Source organism: Merops nubicus, unplaced genomic scaffold (genome assembly GCF_000691845.1).
Source record: "Merops nubicus isolate BGI_N331 unplaced genomic scaffold, ASM69184v1 scaffold852, whole genome shotgun sequence".
NCBI lineage: Eukaryota > Metazoa > Chordata > Aves > Coraciiformes > Meropidae > Merops > Merops nubicus.
Genome location: NW_008591339.1, coordinates 34,197 through 50,708, shown reverse-complemented (window position 1 = coordinate 50,708; position 16,512 = coordinate 34,197). Strand labels below are relative to the sequence as shown.

At 40.3% G+C, this 16,512-nt stretch overlaps 1 protein-coding gene across 1 annotated transcript in view; it reads left to right on the top strand.

Moving 5' to 3' along the window:
* LOC103782442 (lipopolysaccharide-responsive and beige-like anchor protein) overlaps nt 1-16,512 on the top strand; it is a gene marked incomplete at its 5' end in the record, with an annotated part of 52,517 nt that overhangs the window by 7,058 nt on the left and 28,947 nt on the right. Inside the window, 4 exons of the mRNA XM_008950212.1 lie at nt 7,117-7,206; nt 9,922-10,114; nt 12,750-12,812; nt 16,238-16,393. Coding sequence (XP_008948460.1) covers nt 7,117-7,206; nt 9,922-10,114; nt 12,750-12,812; nt 16,238-16,393 — 502 coding nt within the window. The remainder of the gene's footprint in view (nt 1-7,116; nt 7,207-9,921; nt 10,115-12,749; nt 12,813-16,237; nt 16,394-16,512) is intronic.

Here is a 16,512-nt window from a genome sequence, read left to right as displayed (position 1 = left end):
GGGTCCTTAAATTCATCTTAACCTTCCTTTTAGACCCTTTTTATTTTGTCAGTCTCTTTGAAGTACTGCCAGACCTGTTTTTCTAGTCCTATTTTTTTTTTTATCTGCTTCTTTTCCAGTAGCCAAAGATTTAGGTGTTTTGAATGAGCACATCAGTGCTCCAAACAGAGATACTGTTTGAAATTATCCATGAACCCAGTGCCTCTGCACATTATTGAGTGACATTTGTTTCTGTTGGTTGTGTCTGCTCTGACTAACTGGTTTCTTTCAGATTGGCAGCTGGGATTATGCTGCAGTGGACGGGCAGCTGCATGAGCTGGAGGCTGCAGCCAGGCCGTGCAGTGCCTCTGCTCAATATGCTTGGAATGTATATATTCAGATTGGAGCAACTTGCAGGGTCCTGAGGGAGATCTATTTGTGTTCTCCCAAACTGGGATTACTTCCTGTTTTGCTTTAATGACTGCCATGTGATTGTCCTGCTGATTGGTCTGGCGAAAGGGCTTCATTTTTCTTTATTCTCACAGAACATTTCTTCGCGTCATTTAAGAGCTGGGTTGGATTCTTGGTTTTGAAAGGGGTGGTGGAAGGTATCCTACGTTGTGCTCCCTTCTGCAGTTTTCTGGGATGTGAACAGAATAAAGTATTATTCATATGTTGAGTATTATTCGTATGTTGAGTCTCAAATAGCTTGGAGAAGAAAAATAATCCTGTGTAGTTTAACACCCCCCGTGCTCCCTGGGGATCTGTAGTAATATTTGATTTAATAAATAACAAGTGGTAGACTAGTAACCAACTTCCAAATAAACAACTATGGTATTTTGAGCAGACAAAAGGAACTGCAATTGGGGGGGGGGAAAAATGACACAAGTTGTGTTTCTTGCAAGGCAGATAGATACAAGGAGGGAGGAAAAACCCCTCTATGCTTCATATATATTTGATGGCTTTCATTTCTACATTTTTATGTTGTTTTCTTGTGTAATGAGGCATGCCCAGTTTTGTTACATCTATCCCTAATGCACCACAGCAGGCAGGGATTGTGCTTTTTACTTTATACCAAGTTCTTGGTGTACTCTAATAATGTCCTCTTCAGGTACTTCATACCAAATCCTTATAGTACTCTAATAATGTCCCCCTCTTCATGCTGTTGAGAGTATTTCTGTCCACACTTCAGCTCTGAAGCCCTAAAACTGTGTTACTGGGCTTGCAGCAGTAATTGCATTAGTGGGCTGCGACAGGAATCTCTACACTTGGCTTGGTTAACAGAGGATATACCACAAACCTTTTTCAGGCCTGTTTCATGATACCTAGGAACAGTATGCAACTCTTGATCTTGTAGTATCTTTCCTTTAGCCTTTCTTCTCTCCTTGCTCCCTTCTCTCCCCTGCCATTTGTTAGTTTTCAAAGCTAGTGTAGTGGATTCTCTTTGAACCAGTGCATTAAGTGAATAGTGCAATGATAAGAGAAGAAATTGAAGTGATTCAGTGTAAAAGGGTTATTTTGTGAAGCAGAAAGGAGAGAAAGATTTTTCTGGTTTGGCGTGAAGAAATTAGGCTCCTTGTTTTCTCTTTAAAACAGTGGATTGTAGTGTATGAATTTATGATATTAACATCTGAGCACTGTAGCTCTTCCTGGGTCAAGTGTGGTGCAGCATCCCCAGGGCAGGTGTACAGGCAGCTGACAGGTACACTGCCTGCTTCAGAGAAGCTTTTCACCTATTCTTCACACTCCTGACCTAGCAGGGGTTGCTGTGAAACAAGGGGAGACAGCACTACAAAGAGCTTCTCTTCCATAATCTTCAGCCCAATTCCAGCAATTTTATCTAATTGTTATGAATGGTGTTCCTTCTCTGGCTGGTGTTATCTGTGCCTTTGTAGTCCAGGAGGAATTTAACTAAGAATCTTACTGTCGGGCTGTAAGTGGCTATCTGGTCAGAAGAGGTTTTCTGATCACTTGTTATCAGAGTTTGATTTTAATCACCATCCCGTGGGGAGGGGAGCCAGTCAGTTGGCTGCTCAGCCTCTCAGCTGCACTGGCTGAGGGGAAACCTGTCAAATACTCTGTGTTTTCTGGTGCTGTACAGCAACATCTGGGTGGAAGGGAAGGGAAAGCAAGTAATCATAATTATGCATGGCTGGAGCCAGTAGAGATCGCTGAGGAACATGTGTGTGAACCTTGTTGAATATCAGGATGTGAGGTGGGAGCCAAAGTAATGGTTTTTGCAAGGGCTGTGATTTTCTGGAAGTAAATAACTGGGTAGAAAGGTGGAGGATGAACCCAAAACGTTTTCTGTACACTGACAGAACACGGGTGACAATGCAAGATGCGCTTTCACCTGGGTGTTCAGGTGTGTGGCAGTTAAATCTCAGAGATTTGGGAAGCAGCTGGCAGTGCTTGGGGGGTGGATCTGTGAGGGCAGCCTCGGTGTCCCAGCCGTGGGGCTGCAGCTCGCGGGGCGTCCAGCGCCCTCGAGCTCCTCAGACCCTTTGGTGTTTTGTGTCTAAGCAGCACGATGAAAGCAGCTCTGAGACTGGAAGGGTCTTTAAATCTGGAGTTAAATGGTGTATGTCTTGCCTTTTAAGTATATGGCCTTCATTTCAGGATTGGAGTTCAAAACTGGAGACCGTTTCATTCTTTCTCTGTGACACTCACTGCGGGTCCCCCTCCACCCGCCCTCCCTCATATTTAATTTTATAGTTCTTTCAGACATAAACATGAAAAAAAAGCAATTTTGACTTAGTTTCTGAGTGTTGCTGCAAAGAAAAGTAACAAACATCTGTTTTTACCTTAACTGCATCCATATGTTCAACCTCCCCATCACCCTCCTTCCCCAAAAATTTACAGCCGTATTTGGTGGGTACTGCATGCTGTTGAATTAACTTTCTTCACAGTTAGATTAGAGGGTAAGTTTGGAGACTGAAAATATCCATACTCAGCAGTGGCCAAAAGCTACATTATAGCTGAGCCAGGTTTTCAAAATTTTCACTCTTCTTTTGATCTACTTTCCTATTCCTCTTCTCCACGTCCCACCCCCCAGGAAAACAGGAGATGATCCAAGAGACTTATTTTTAGAAGTGGGTTATTGTCATAATCAGATACACATTAATTTGTGAAATTTGCTTATGGCTTTCATAATTAGAAATTAATTAACATTCAAAATACCATGTTTATCATGGAAGCATGTGGTTTGGAGTGCATACTGTGTGGGTTATGGTAAAGGGTTAGTCACCTTGTTTCCTATTATTGCTTCTTGTTGTAGCATCTGGAACAATTCTGGCCCTACCAAAGTTTTGGGTTTGTAGGGGATTAACAGGAAGAAGGCTGTTTTACTGGGATATTTGAGAAACAGTGAAACAAAATGCTGAATGATATTATCTTTTCCTTTGTATGCAGCATGCTTTCAGAGATCAGAGTTTGGGGAACTAAAGATATCTTTCAAACAAAGCTTTCCAGTTAGGTAGAGCCTTTAATAAATGTGACACTGGTTGTGCAAATTTCCCAAATATTTCTACCTATAAATACAAATAATCTGAACGTTTATATGCTCCAACAATGTGAGAGCACACATCCTTCCTCTGCCACTAGAAGAAGGTGTCTTAGTAATACCAACTAATGCAAGGAATATGTTTTTCAAGAAAATAAAGTTAGAAAGTTAGAAGCTGGGCTATAATTTGCTCAAAAGTGAGTTGAAAACTTTTGGACTGCTGGTCATTTTAGTGTATAGTCTCAGGTAACTAGAAGGTCATTTTCTTCAAAGGAGTTATTAATTATCTGTCTGAGGGAAAGATTCCCTGCTCCTAGCTGATTTTCTTTGACAGGTTAAACAAAAGTCTGAGTGTCTGATGGCAGAAATTCCCTGTATTTCTCTTTCTGTTGTTATGTAAATTGAGAGAATGAGGATTTATTCTAGCTCCACCACCCCATGTTTCTGCTGACAGAGGGAGGTGATCTTGCATCCTTCTGTATGTGATCCTTCAGAGTGAGACATGGTCAGAACATGGAGCTGACATCTGGATTGACTTTGAATACAATCTGGGAAAGGGATGGAATCATTTGGTGGTGTTAGTACATTCAGTCACAGTTAGGAACTGTTGGAGCTAAATAAGAAATCTTTATTCTTGATAATTAGGCAGAGGTCAGTAAGGAGGACGTGCAGATACCAATCCTTCTGCCTTTATGTGCAGTTTGATGGTTTATGAGACCTCATTACCTGTGGTAGCACATTATCTGAAGGTAGATTTTTCCAGGTTCTGTTGGCTGAAAGGGAAAGGTTGTGTCAGAGAGCTGTTGTAATCCTGGAAATTTAGGCTGTTGTAGTTTTTGGAAGGACCAGGTAGAACCACAATGAGACTGAACGTGTGCCAGAGCTGTAAATGCCAAATGCTACCTAGATCATAAGCATGGATGTGGAAACTGAAAATGGAGAATTTGTGGTTCTGTAAGGCAGGCTTTGGCACTGCTCAGCAGTTTCACCAGTTCTGACAGAACACCAGCTGAAAACTGCCTGATTCCTGGTTGAGGAGAGTATTTTATACTTGTTTCTAATCATACCTGTGTCTTTTCCAGTTTTTATGTTGCTGGAGAGGACTGAGTTCCTCTGAGACCTGGACAGTGCAAACCAGCATCCTGACTGGTGATCTTTCACTGATTAAAGCAATTAGAACATCTGATTTTTGTTCTGTGTCAGTTTTGGGCTCTTGTTATGATGAATGTGTTTGAAGTATTTTAAATACTCTGCATCAATATGTGCTAATCTTATGTTTAATTTTCCCTTTCTTAGTACTGGCACTATATAAGAGAGTAAAGTTTGTAGAGGTAGCACTGGGAGTTCAAGGGCATAAAGGTTTCATGGATAAGACAAAATTTGGACTCCCTTTAAAGGCTGAACATGGGTTGTTTGGAAATGGAAGTTTCTGTATTGATCCTAGGTCACTATAAAAAGATGTTAACAATTCTGAAGCTTATTTCCTCATTTTATCTATTCTATTTTCAACTTGAAAAGAAATTCACAGGGGTTCTTCAAGAATATTTTATTTATTTTGAGTATTATATTGAATATATCTTTTAAAGGAAATAAAAAGTAGATCCTATAGACTGTTGCTTTGCCCTAAAGACTTTAATGAGCCCAGAATAACTGACCTCCAGGGCTGCTGGCATTCTGTTTGCCTGGGATGTTCTGGCTCTATTCTTGAACCAGTGCAGAATTTCCATTTGCTAGTAAAAAGATTCCTCTGAATCTGCAAGTAAATGTAGGCAAATCTTTTTAATCTGGATTTTTGGAACCTAACAGCTTTTTATTGAGAAGAGAGAGCTGCTGACCAGTGTCTGCTGTTGCTTTGTTAATGCCTCCTGTCTTAAGGGACCTGGATTTCTGTGCCCTTGTGATTCCCTTGCTATCTCCAGTCACAAAAACCCAGATCTGAATTTTAATGTAGCATGTCCCATCAGTAGGAAGGGGACTCTAATGGTCTTACTGAGCTTCACTGTGTCACCAATCTGATATTGCTGCTCCTCAGAAAGCACTGGGTGGATCACAGCGTTTGTCTGTCAGATTGCAGCCAGCTTTTTGATAAGCTTATTGACACACCAGTTCTTTGAAGATGAAGGTGCTTCCCAGAGTGGGCAAGAGTGTTAAAATCTGTCCCTGGAGTAATTGCAACCCCTGCTCTGCTGAGTTCAGATGTTTCAAAGGCCCTGCCAAATGGAATAAGGTCAAGTGTTTTGGATGGCATCTTTCCTGCCAGAGGTTGATTGTTTTTGATGATCTGGAGGCCTCAGGTGCATTCTACTTTTGGTCTTGGTATTTCTGTAACAAAAGAACATTGTGTGTCCTAATAATAGTCTTTATTGTTACCTAAAAATCCTTATTTGTAAGAATAAGATCAGTGTGTTCTTCCATTGTCTCAAAAGTTTTAATGGGTGGCTAAAATAGAAGAGGAATAGAAGTGTAAGGAGCCTCAAGGTGTGTTGGGCCATGAGAAGGAACAACCTCTGAGAGGAAAAGAAGGTGTAGTAACAGCTAAAATGTGCCTAGTGGTTTTGTGTTTAATTCATGCATCCTCTATAAAACACTTTTTGAAGGGCCTGGTTTGATTTTCAGGACTTCTTTTGAAAGCAAGCAGTGCTAATGCCTCACCTTAGGTGCTCAGCATCACTCAGTGCTTTTGGGAATGTGGGGCTCAATAAACTGAAGTATTGCCCCATAGGATCCCTTGGCCCACAGCAAACACAAGGAAATTCTACTTCATTTAGCTCCAAGTGAAGGAGATGAGGTGGATGAGTTCAGATTTTCTGTGGGTAGTACAGGGGCCTCGCTGACAAGAAAGAACTTGTTGAATTTTGGCTGCTTGGTTTTTATCTTTAAGCCAGTGGGGCAGTGGGTGGCAACATGGAAAACTAGCTGGGTGTGCCTAGGCAAGAGGTGTAAGTGGGCACAGTTTAGAGTAGTTATTTGTAAGAAATCACTAAGCAGGAGGTGATATTTTCATGTATGATTTGTGAAGAAAGGGATAGAGCACGTTGCTGAAAATACAGAGAAAGTTTCCTAAAAATCTACTGCATTTGTTTTCACATTCTTCTTTAGCTGCATTCATATTAAGTCTTGGTGTCAGTGCTTTAATGCATCCTAAAGGTGTTTGCTTGTTTTTTAAAAAAAAAAAGAAAGAAGAAAAACCCTTGGTGTTGCTTTCCTTGCAGTTATCACTGTGAAACTAAGCAACGGTGTTTAAATAGAAAGTAGAACACCTAATATCCATAGAAACTTCTTTAAAATGAACTTTTGTTTCTGAGTTGGGATACAAACAGGATAAGCCAGTGTTGGAAAGGAAAAATGGAGCCAATAAAGGGGGTTTCTGATTATAATAGCTGGTTTCTGTTTAATATCATGGAGCAGGATGAGGTTTTGCAGAGTTTCTCATGGAAATAGCATCCACAGTCCTAAAATGATTACCTCATTCTTAGTCCCAGTGCCAAGCACTTAGCCCCACAGTGAACACACGGGGTTGATTTTCAACATGAAACAAGCCAGAAGTGTGGAATGACATTTTCAGGTGACAGTTATGGTTCTATTGCCTGTAATTAGCACCTCTTAACATGCAAACCTGCCCGTGCCTTTTCCAGGCTGTTGAAGCTCAAATCCGAAGCTTTGGACAGACCCCTTCCCAACTGCTCATAGAACCACATCCTCCAAGAAGTTCTGCCATGCAGGTGGTAAGTACCAGGTTAACTCTTTGTGACCTGCCTTTCTGTTCACCTCCTTTGCTATCTTGGAGTTCCAGAACCAGCCAAAAAAAAAGTTGGTTTTGTTAGTGCCATACCTGTACAGGTGAGAGCCAGTCAGTGTGGAGACAATTCAGTTAAGCTTTGGCAGATTCCCCAAGAAACATGGATTTAGGAGGTGGAACTTCCTTGTCTTTTCCCCCAGGCATAGGTTTTCCCTCAAAACCAGGATTACTGGGAATTCATGAGCTGAAACCTACACAGCAAAGAATGTGACTAAATGTGTTTTGCAGTAAAGCCAGGGTGATAAAATCCAGGCAGTGAGCATTAACATGCTTTCCCTTTTACCTCTACTCGTGTCTAATATAATTTTATTATACAAACTATTATTATATTACTGGTTACTTTCCATAACATGTTGTGTGCAGTCCTTGGGTCTAAAATACCATTTATGTGGTCGTAGATCCAGAACTAAGTATATTCAGTCATATGCTGAGAAGTGAAGCAAACAGGCTGCTAATTCAGAAGTTTTTCCAAAGGTTGCCTTCCCTTATTGTTGAGATGTTAATGTTTGTGATTTTCACTGACAAAAGACATTTTTGTGTATGTTCTGTGAGACCTGTGTCCTGCTCAAGCAGGCTCAGGTTATTAAAAGCATCTCTGAAGGGCAAAGGTTTTAGAAAAATTGCAGAAAAATGTTTCCAAAGTAGCTTACAAACCTTGTGATGTAGGAGTCTAAGAAATGTAAATTTTCTTGGCAAATTGAGTTGCTCTCCTGCCTCAGCTATGTCAGGTGGTGGACGTGAGGCTTGCCCAGCTGTCAGTCAGTTGGTGTGGTTTTATCATAATATTTTTCATGGTGCTGAATTAGTAAAGATTTGTTCTCTAGTGGAAGAAGTTAAACTTTATGAAGTTAACTATTTCTAGCTCCTGTGGGTTTTTTTGGGGGCTGAGGTACACAGAGGAAAAAAACCTCCTTAGTTCTTCGCTTCCTTTGGCAAGTTTTGTGGTTATTAATACATGATTTTATACCAGCACTATATGAAGTGGTTTTAAAAGCAGCATTGCTGGAGCCAAAACGCAGTGAGGCTGTTTCTTCTCTCACAATCTGGAATTATTGCCCATTGTCTTGTTGATTTTGACATTTCCATCTACTTTTTCTCTTGCCTCCTCCATTTCCATGCGTGGGGGTGCCCGCCTGGCTGAGCACAGCCCAACTGCCACGTGCTGTGTGCAGTGCACAGCCCATAATATACACCCAGTGCAGTAATTAGCAGCCACACGAATCCTGCCTATTTGTCTGGCTTTGCTGCTGTTGCTGTATCCCCTTGTGTTTTCAACCATCAGATAGCTGGATTTAATTGAGGCCACATCAGATGAGGCATTACTGACACCTTTAATTGAATGAGCATCCAGGGAGGATTAACTCATAATATTGATTGGCTTTTAGCCACTTGCTCAGAAGGGTGTCTGGGTAGCTTATTAGTTGCTTTTATTTACACCTTTATGCAAAGACTGTAAATAGGAATTCATAGAGCAATATGTTTTTCTAAGTACTCTTAATAACTTTTTAAAAAGGAGTGATAATAAAAATGCAAATGTATTTAATTTTTTTATTAGTTCTTTATAAATACATATTAAACGTGTGCACTTACATACACATATATGTAGTGAAGTACTGCAGGTGGGAAATAGCCCAGGACACTTCATTAGTGTTCTAATTCAGTTATTAGGAAATGGCAAACACTGGAGCAATGGGACTACTGGTGACTAGGATGTGTTTCTACATCTCAGTGGAGTTCTCTTTTTTAGGTCCACCACCCCATCACAAACCCATTAAGTTTTGCTTTTCATCCTTATGTTTGATACCCATCTCTAACATCCTCAATGTTTTGTTTCAACATTTGCAATATTGTTAGAGAGCTTAGTTAGGAAGTTACTAAACTTTTCTGCTTAAGAAATGAAAAAAAAAAAAACCAAAATTTAAAAATATTATGTTAAAAAGGAGAGTCTGGATTCATTCCCTTGGTTTAGTATTTCTAGAAACAAGGCAGGATAGTATCTGTAATCACATCCACTTTATATTCTTTACAACTGCATTTAATTATGTTTGTCCTTTGAAACACATTTGCAGTGAAATCTTCTACTCTGCCTTCATAAATCTTATTTTTGTGCAGCAGAAATATATACAGAACATAGATCTAGTGTATGTGTGTATCTGTTTATTTTAATGTGCTTGCTTGTTCTCATCTGGCTTGTGAAGAATTGCAGTCTGCCAATTTAATGCAACTTGAGACAGTCTCTGGGAGCAGGGATTTTTCTGTTGCTTGCTTTTTTTTTTTTGCTTTGTTTTGTTCCCTCCTAGTTTGGCATTGCTTTCCTTGACATCCTATCTCTGCAGATAGGCAGGAGAATTCTTTTGGCAGAGACAGGTCATTGGAAACTTTTAGTTTAGTCTTCTGTAATCTGTAGCAGAGTTTGTCTATAGACACCCCTGTTCAACCAGGCCCTCTAATTAATAGCATCCACAAAGGTTTTTCTGCCTCAAAGGGTTGTTTCCTCCAGCCTGCCCACTGTTACTGCATTTGCTTTTCACTGAATCTTGTGTGTTTTAATCCAATCTTCCTTCTCTTGTCCTGTCTTCTCTTCTCCTCCCCGTGTTTTCTTCTCCCGTGTATTTGGGTTCTTGTTGTGTGCACTCAACAGTATCTCCTCCTGCAGAGCCCCTTGATGTTCACAGACCAAGCTCAACAGGACGTTATCATGGTTCTAAAGTTCCCATCCAACTCCCCTGTCACCCACGTAGCAGCCAACACCCAGCCTGGCCTGGCCACTCCTGCTGTGATCACAGTTACTGCCAACAGGCTCTTTGCTGTGAACAAGTGGCACAACCTTCCTGGTAAGTAGAGGAAAGTAAGTAGTGTAAGAAACCCCTGCCACCCAGCAGAACTCCCACTGTCCCTCTCAAATCTGCTGCAGAACTGTTGGAAATCTGAAGTGTGAAGAACAAGCCCTGTTTGTTGACAGCCTGCTCTTCACGTGTGGTCTTTGTCCTTAAAAAAGGAGTTGTGTAGTAACTGCTACTCACCTGTAGTGACTACAGCTGAACTGCTGTGTGGTAAGGTGTGGAGCACACAAAAGGTTTGTCACACCAGTGCATCACTTTCCAGGCCATCAGGCACTGTGCAAGAAGACAAAACCAGTATATTTGGTCATGATAAACTCACACTTGCCTGAAATCTTTTCTCCCATCTTTTTCTAGTTGATTATGAACACCATATTCTGAGGTTAAAGCCACTCAGTCTTCAATAAAAGATAAAATATATGGGCTATCTGTATCTTCTGTCACTTAAACATCCTAAAGTCATTAGGTGCTTATGTATTTGTTATTTGGAAGGAAAACAACATATCCCCATTTGCATAGCAACCAATCAAATTATTTTCCCTTAAAAAATGTGTTGAGAATATAGTTATTCTGTTTTCAGTTGTAATGTTCTCTGATTTTAAAGGCACTCATCCTCCTTTCCCTGACTCTGGCAGTCTCAGGCCCAAGCTCTGAAAGGTGGTTTATTCAGTGCTCTGCAGTAAATCTGGTCAAAGGCTTTTCAAGGAAGGAAAAATAGAGCTTCTACTCAAATAACTTAAATAGAAGATGTTAGCACCAGAGTAATACATCACTGAAATTCCTGCTAAGAAATCTGGACCTGTGGGCCTTGATTACATTTTGAAAAAAGCCAGATGACTCTCTACTTTTTCCTAATTCTTACAAATTACCTCTCAACATTGTACAAATAGAAACATCTACATATTAGTTCACCCACCCAAGAAATCCTTAAAACTGAAAGGTGGGAAGGAAGGGGGCAAGGGAGGCTTGTCTAGATAATAAGTTGTGAGCAAGAACTATTTACAGGGCTCTTGAGATTTGTCTGAAAGGAGGATGGCAGTACCCTCTCATACATTGGGTATGTGACCTTGGGCATGTCTTATTCAAAGCTTTTAAAAAATAGCCTTTGTGGACATACAACAGTCATGGGAACAGAAGAGGTTCTGAAGTGGTAGGAGTTGATTTTGATTGCCTTGTGAGTCTGCTGGTTGATGAGCTGTGAGCAAGGAACCAATTGGTATGTGTAGTAATCAACTGTTTTAAGCTGAACAAAACCTCCAGATTTTGGCTTTTCCCTCACCTCTGAAAGGGAGAACAGTAAGCCATGCTTTGGAATCACTTTATTTTCCATTTAGAAGCATTTTAAACTTGTCTTGGCTTTACAAAGTGCTCAAGAACACCTGCAGGTCAAGCCTAACAGCCAACCAAACAAAACAAACACCCAACAAGCCCCAATCTCTGAGAGCTGCAGGCTGTTAGTGAAGTACTGTGCTTAAGATATCCAGGTATGGACACCTGAGACTGGTCCTCACTCTTGTTGCCTTCAAATTTTACACCAAAATGGGACCTGCTAGGACTAGGAGAAAGCATCATGACCACTCAGTATCTGCTGGGGCTTGGTGTTATCCTTGCTAATGAAGCATCATGATCAAACAGTTAAGTTGCCAGCCAGCTGACCAGTTGTCACTGATGTGTAATTAAAGTTGTCATCCCTGCTGGTGTGTGTGGCTTTGGTGGCTTTGCTGACATCTCGTGGCACTGGCACCCAACAGGCTGCCCCCATTTTGTCACCTGCATTTCCTGTTGTGTTCTGTGTTAGCGTTTCATTGCAGCAGAACTTTGACTTCCCAATTAGTTATTAAATCCTTCTACTGATGCAAAATTTTATGGTAAGCTATGGATAGGAGACAAAAAAAATCACAGGTCTAATTTTTCAGCCGTTATTTTTCGTTCCACTTCCAAGTGTTTGGGGCTGCTTTGGGAGGCGTTTGCTTGTTTGCTTTTTGTGAGGCTGTGGAAGAAAAAAGGCTTTTTTTTTACCACTGAAGGAAGATTCAGGAGGTAAACATTTCACCAGTGTGCCAGGTACCCAGATGAAAGGTAGGTCAGTGGAATCATATATTAACTTCTATGCAAACTTGGAAATAAATGGGGTTTGGTGATGGATGAATCCTCAAATACTGGGTGACTGAGATACCCTCTCTGCATCATAAACTGACTTTTTTTTAAAAAAAAAAATGTCCTTTGTGCTTCACTTGTTCAAAGCAGTACTTTAAAAAGTAAAGAGGAAAATAGTATTTGCTACAGTCAGCAGATGGTTGTCACATTTTGTTTTCAGTGCTCTTTACCACTTAATTTTGTTTTGTTGCGACAGGAGAGGTTGCCAGTAAAGCATCTGCTGGAGCTTATGGCTCAGGACTGGAGCTGCTGCTGGTGGCATACATTCAGAATAGCACTAATCTAAAATAAATGTTTAATAAGCAGCCTGTGAAAGCACCTGGTATTTTCCTTTCTTTGTTTTTTAAAGTCAGTTGATGCTGAAGAATCTGGGATCGTTAAAAAGCGGACGTAGCTTTGATTTATAAAATGTGTGTGGCTTCACGTGTGAAAAAAAATGCAGAGTTTTAAATTCTTCTTTCCTGAATTCCAGCTCATCAAGGTGCTGTACAAGACCAGCCTTACCAGCTGCCAGTGGAAATCGATCCTCTCATAGGTCTGTCACTTCCTCCTCTCTTTGCGATTCATTAAGCTCTGTATGGTGGCCCTGAAGTGTAGATTACGGTTGTTTTTCACTTGCTGGTTGCTGGGAATGGAATTTTCCTGATAAACCATTTGCATGCAAATTGGAATGCAATGAGCTGTGGCTATGCTGGTATTTCATCAACTCCCCCTCGTTGGTTTGCCTAATTTGAACAGGCCTAGGACGCGTGTCAGTGAAAATTAATATGGATGCTGTAATAATGTGTGATTGAGAATGTGCATGAAGTACTGTCAGGATAATATTGGATCTTTTCATCACTCAGACTTGTTGATGAGCAGGAGCGAGGCACGTTATGATGAATTGGTGCCCTGGTAATGTGATGGAGCTCTTTGGCTGAGGAAATTTTCATAATAACAGTGGGGTTCTTAACCGCGCCGTGTTGGGAAAAATAAACCCCCGGTGCCAGGGTTTCATCATTAAAGGAGATCAATCCTTCCCTCCCAGGCCTGCTGCTCGGGCTGAGGGGATTAATGTGCAATGGCAGAGCAGTTTCAAAGTTGAAATATATTGCCCACTCTGTTTTATAGCGAGATATTAGTATTCATTTTTCAAGGGCCTGCATCTTCGGGTCGGCGTCACTGGCGAAATTTGGGGGTGTTTTCCTTTTATTCAGAAGGGGTGGAGGAATGTCTCTCTCTTATTTAATGACTCGGTGGAATAGATTTGGTTAATGGCTTTTATTAGAGAGGTTTATGAGTTGATATGGAAATGATTTTTTGTGGAGGAATGTCTCTCTCTTATTTAATGACTCGGTGGAATAGATTTGGTTAATGGCTTTTATTAGGTTTATGAGTTGATATGGAAGTGATTTTTTTATTAGCCTGGTTAGGATTTGGTCAGTTCTTTCATTATAGCCCACACTCTGGGGAGTGCACACTTGGACTGTAGCTCAGGAGTCTGTAGCGTGGCAAAGGGAACCTTAAACTCAATCAGAAAAAGCAAACCTCACACAACCTACCCCAAAATCACAAACTAGTTATAGGACACTTTTCAGGAGCAAAGAAGACACGTTTCCCTTCTCATCCCACCCCAATTCTATTAGACTGCAAACTTAGCTCTGTTTTTTCAAGCTGACCATTTCAGCATGGTAGCTTAAGTGCAAAAGAATTGGCCAAATATAGAAGCACAAAAAAATCAGAGCAAAAATGAGCTTGCCTGGGCAGGTTGGAATGACAAGTCTGTCAGCCAGTGAGAATTAATTCTGAAACTAATACACATATCCCAGTAGAAGCTGCATTGCACTGGTCTGTGGATACAGAGTGTTGCTATCTGGTCATTTTGCTGGGTAAACTCTGTGATAATTATGTTGAGATCAGTGTGGGCATGCTACACCCTTTTAGAGACCTCATCAGATGTTCTTCTGAAGTTTTTAAAATCTATTCCCATCTGAATAATGCAAATGGGGAGGACATGTGCTGTAACTCTCCTTTCCTCCCTGAAAGAGAATTTATCCAAAAATATTTTGAGCAGGAAATGTATATTCTGCTTTAAAACCTACTGTAAAGTAAAGTATAGCTTAGAAAGATAAATAAACATCACAGCAAAAAAAAACCCCAACAAAATCACATTGAGTCTGTCTCATGATTTTTCTACAAATTGTGACGTTAAGAAGGAAATAAAAATTTTTATTTTCATTTGCATTTTTCATAATTTTAGAATTATAATTCCACTTTCAGGCTTTCCTTTAATTTACAAAGTAATTTTACTTTTGATTGGTATAAACACCTTTACAATTAATGTTCACAGTTCTGAAGAATGGTTTCATACACTCTTCATACAACAGATCTCAAATCAGCCTTGTGATTCCATTGGACATAGTTTAAAAGGTTTAAGGCTTTCTTTGTCATTGTTAAGTAGCATCACTGGGTACAAGCAAGTAATTACATAGATAATATTAAAGGTTTTTAATTGTGGCTAGACACATTTACCTAGAAATGGCACCTAGGAGGACCACAAAATTGCACTTTTATGGTTATAGCAGGTATCTTGTCTCAGTCACAAGGAGGGATTCCTGCTCCCCTCATTTTCCAGTCGTGCAGGGAGATGTGAAGCAGTTCTGTCTGATGTGACAGATGCTAGACCTCCTTTTGAGGTGGGATTTTTTGGAGTTCTTACCCACACTGAATATATTGATCTGCATGGGTTTTGGGAGTGTTTATTTGCTGTTCTTTTGTCACACAGAACACATCACTCTGTGTGTATAATGTGTTATTATTACTCTTCAAGTGGTCCCAACTGCAGTGGAGGCTCTGTTATGTGTTAGCTGCAGAGCAAGTGGCAATATCTTGCTCAATTATTTCCTTCTCATATGGATAAGATGTTATCAATATTTTAAATATAGAAAAGGGTTTGATACAGAGTAAATGGAATAAGCCCAAGGCTTAAGGGAGAGCTAGCCCATGAGAATGGAAGGAAGTTAAAGAACAAAGAGTAAAGAGCACAAGAGCAGGACAGGGGCAGGTCCAGGGAACCACCTGAAATGGAAGAAATGGTGTTTGAGCAGTCAGCAGACAAACCCAGGCCCAGGAGATCTTCCTTGCCTGAGCTGGGGCTCAGGTTCCCTCAGGAGCAAAGCATTTTAAAAGGTTTTCCTGCAGTGCAGGATTTTCATTATATATATTTGTAGGGACCTGTATATCTATATCTATATCTATATCTATATCTATATCTAGGCAAGCATATAGATTAATAAAGACAAAAAACAATATGAAAAATGTGTTCATTAATTGATTCCTGTTGATTCTGTGGGTTTGCAATGCAAAATTATCTGGGGAAATAAAGCAGCGGTGATCAAAATAGGGTAAATATTTCCAACCCTCCAGGAGACTGTGGAGATAAGCTGGTTAATTTCTGTGCTTTGCTCAAAAAAATGTGAAATGGTGTGGTGATCTTCACTGCAGTTCCTCTTCTTTTAATATTACAGTGCATGCAATGAAATACAACTCTGTGTGCTTTTGAAATGGTAATTCTGTTGTCTGCTGCGTTAGAGCCACGAGATAGCACATTAGTATATGTGTTGTCTTATAATTACATTCCCTTCATTTCTTTCTTAATTTTTAATTGCCTATACTGGAAGAAGCAGGGAAGAAGGTTATTACATTTTTATGTATCATTCCTTTCTGCAGTCTTTCATTTATATTTGTCAGCTGCATTTGACTTAAAGAAGGGATTTCTTCTGTTTTCATATATATACTACAAGGATTTAGCATTGTTCCCAGAAGTGTAATGAGAGTTTTATAATAAAAGTAGAAAGAAAATGTCCCTGCTACAAAAAAAACCCCAAGTAACAGCAGTGAGGAATAGTTCTGTGAACGTAAGCTTCTAAAATGTGGATGTGGATGCTAAAATTTCTCCAATTTGTGTGTATGTCTGTTCAGCCAGCAATACAGGGATGCACAGGAGGCAAATCACTGACCTTTTAGACCAAAGCATCCAGGTCCATTCCCAGTGCTTTGTCATCACCTCTGATAATCGTCACATCTTGGTCTGTGGCTTCTGGGACAAGAGTTTCCGAGTTTATTCCACTGACTCAGGTAATGTATTTTGAAAACATGGGAACAGCCTGAAAGACTCTTCTGTTCATCATCAACCTACTATTTCAAATAAATAAAGAAAGGATGAGGAGGGGAGATGGCAAGTGCAAGACAATGAG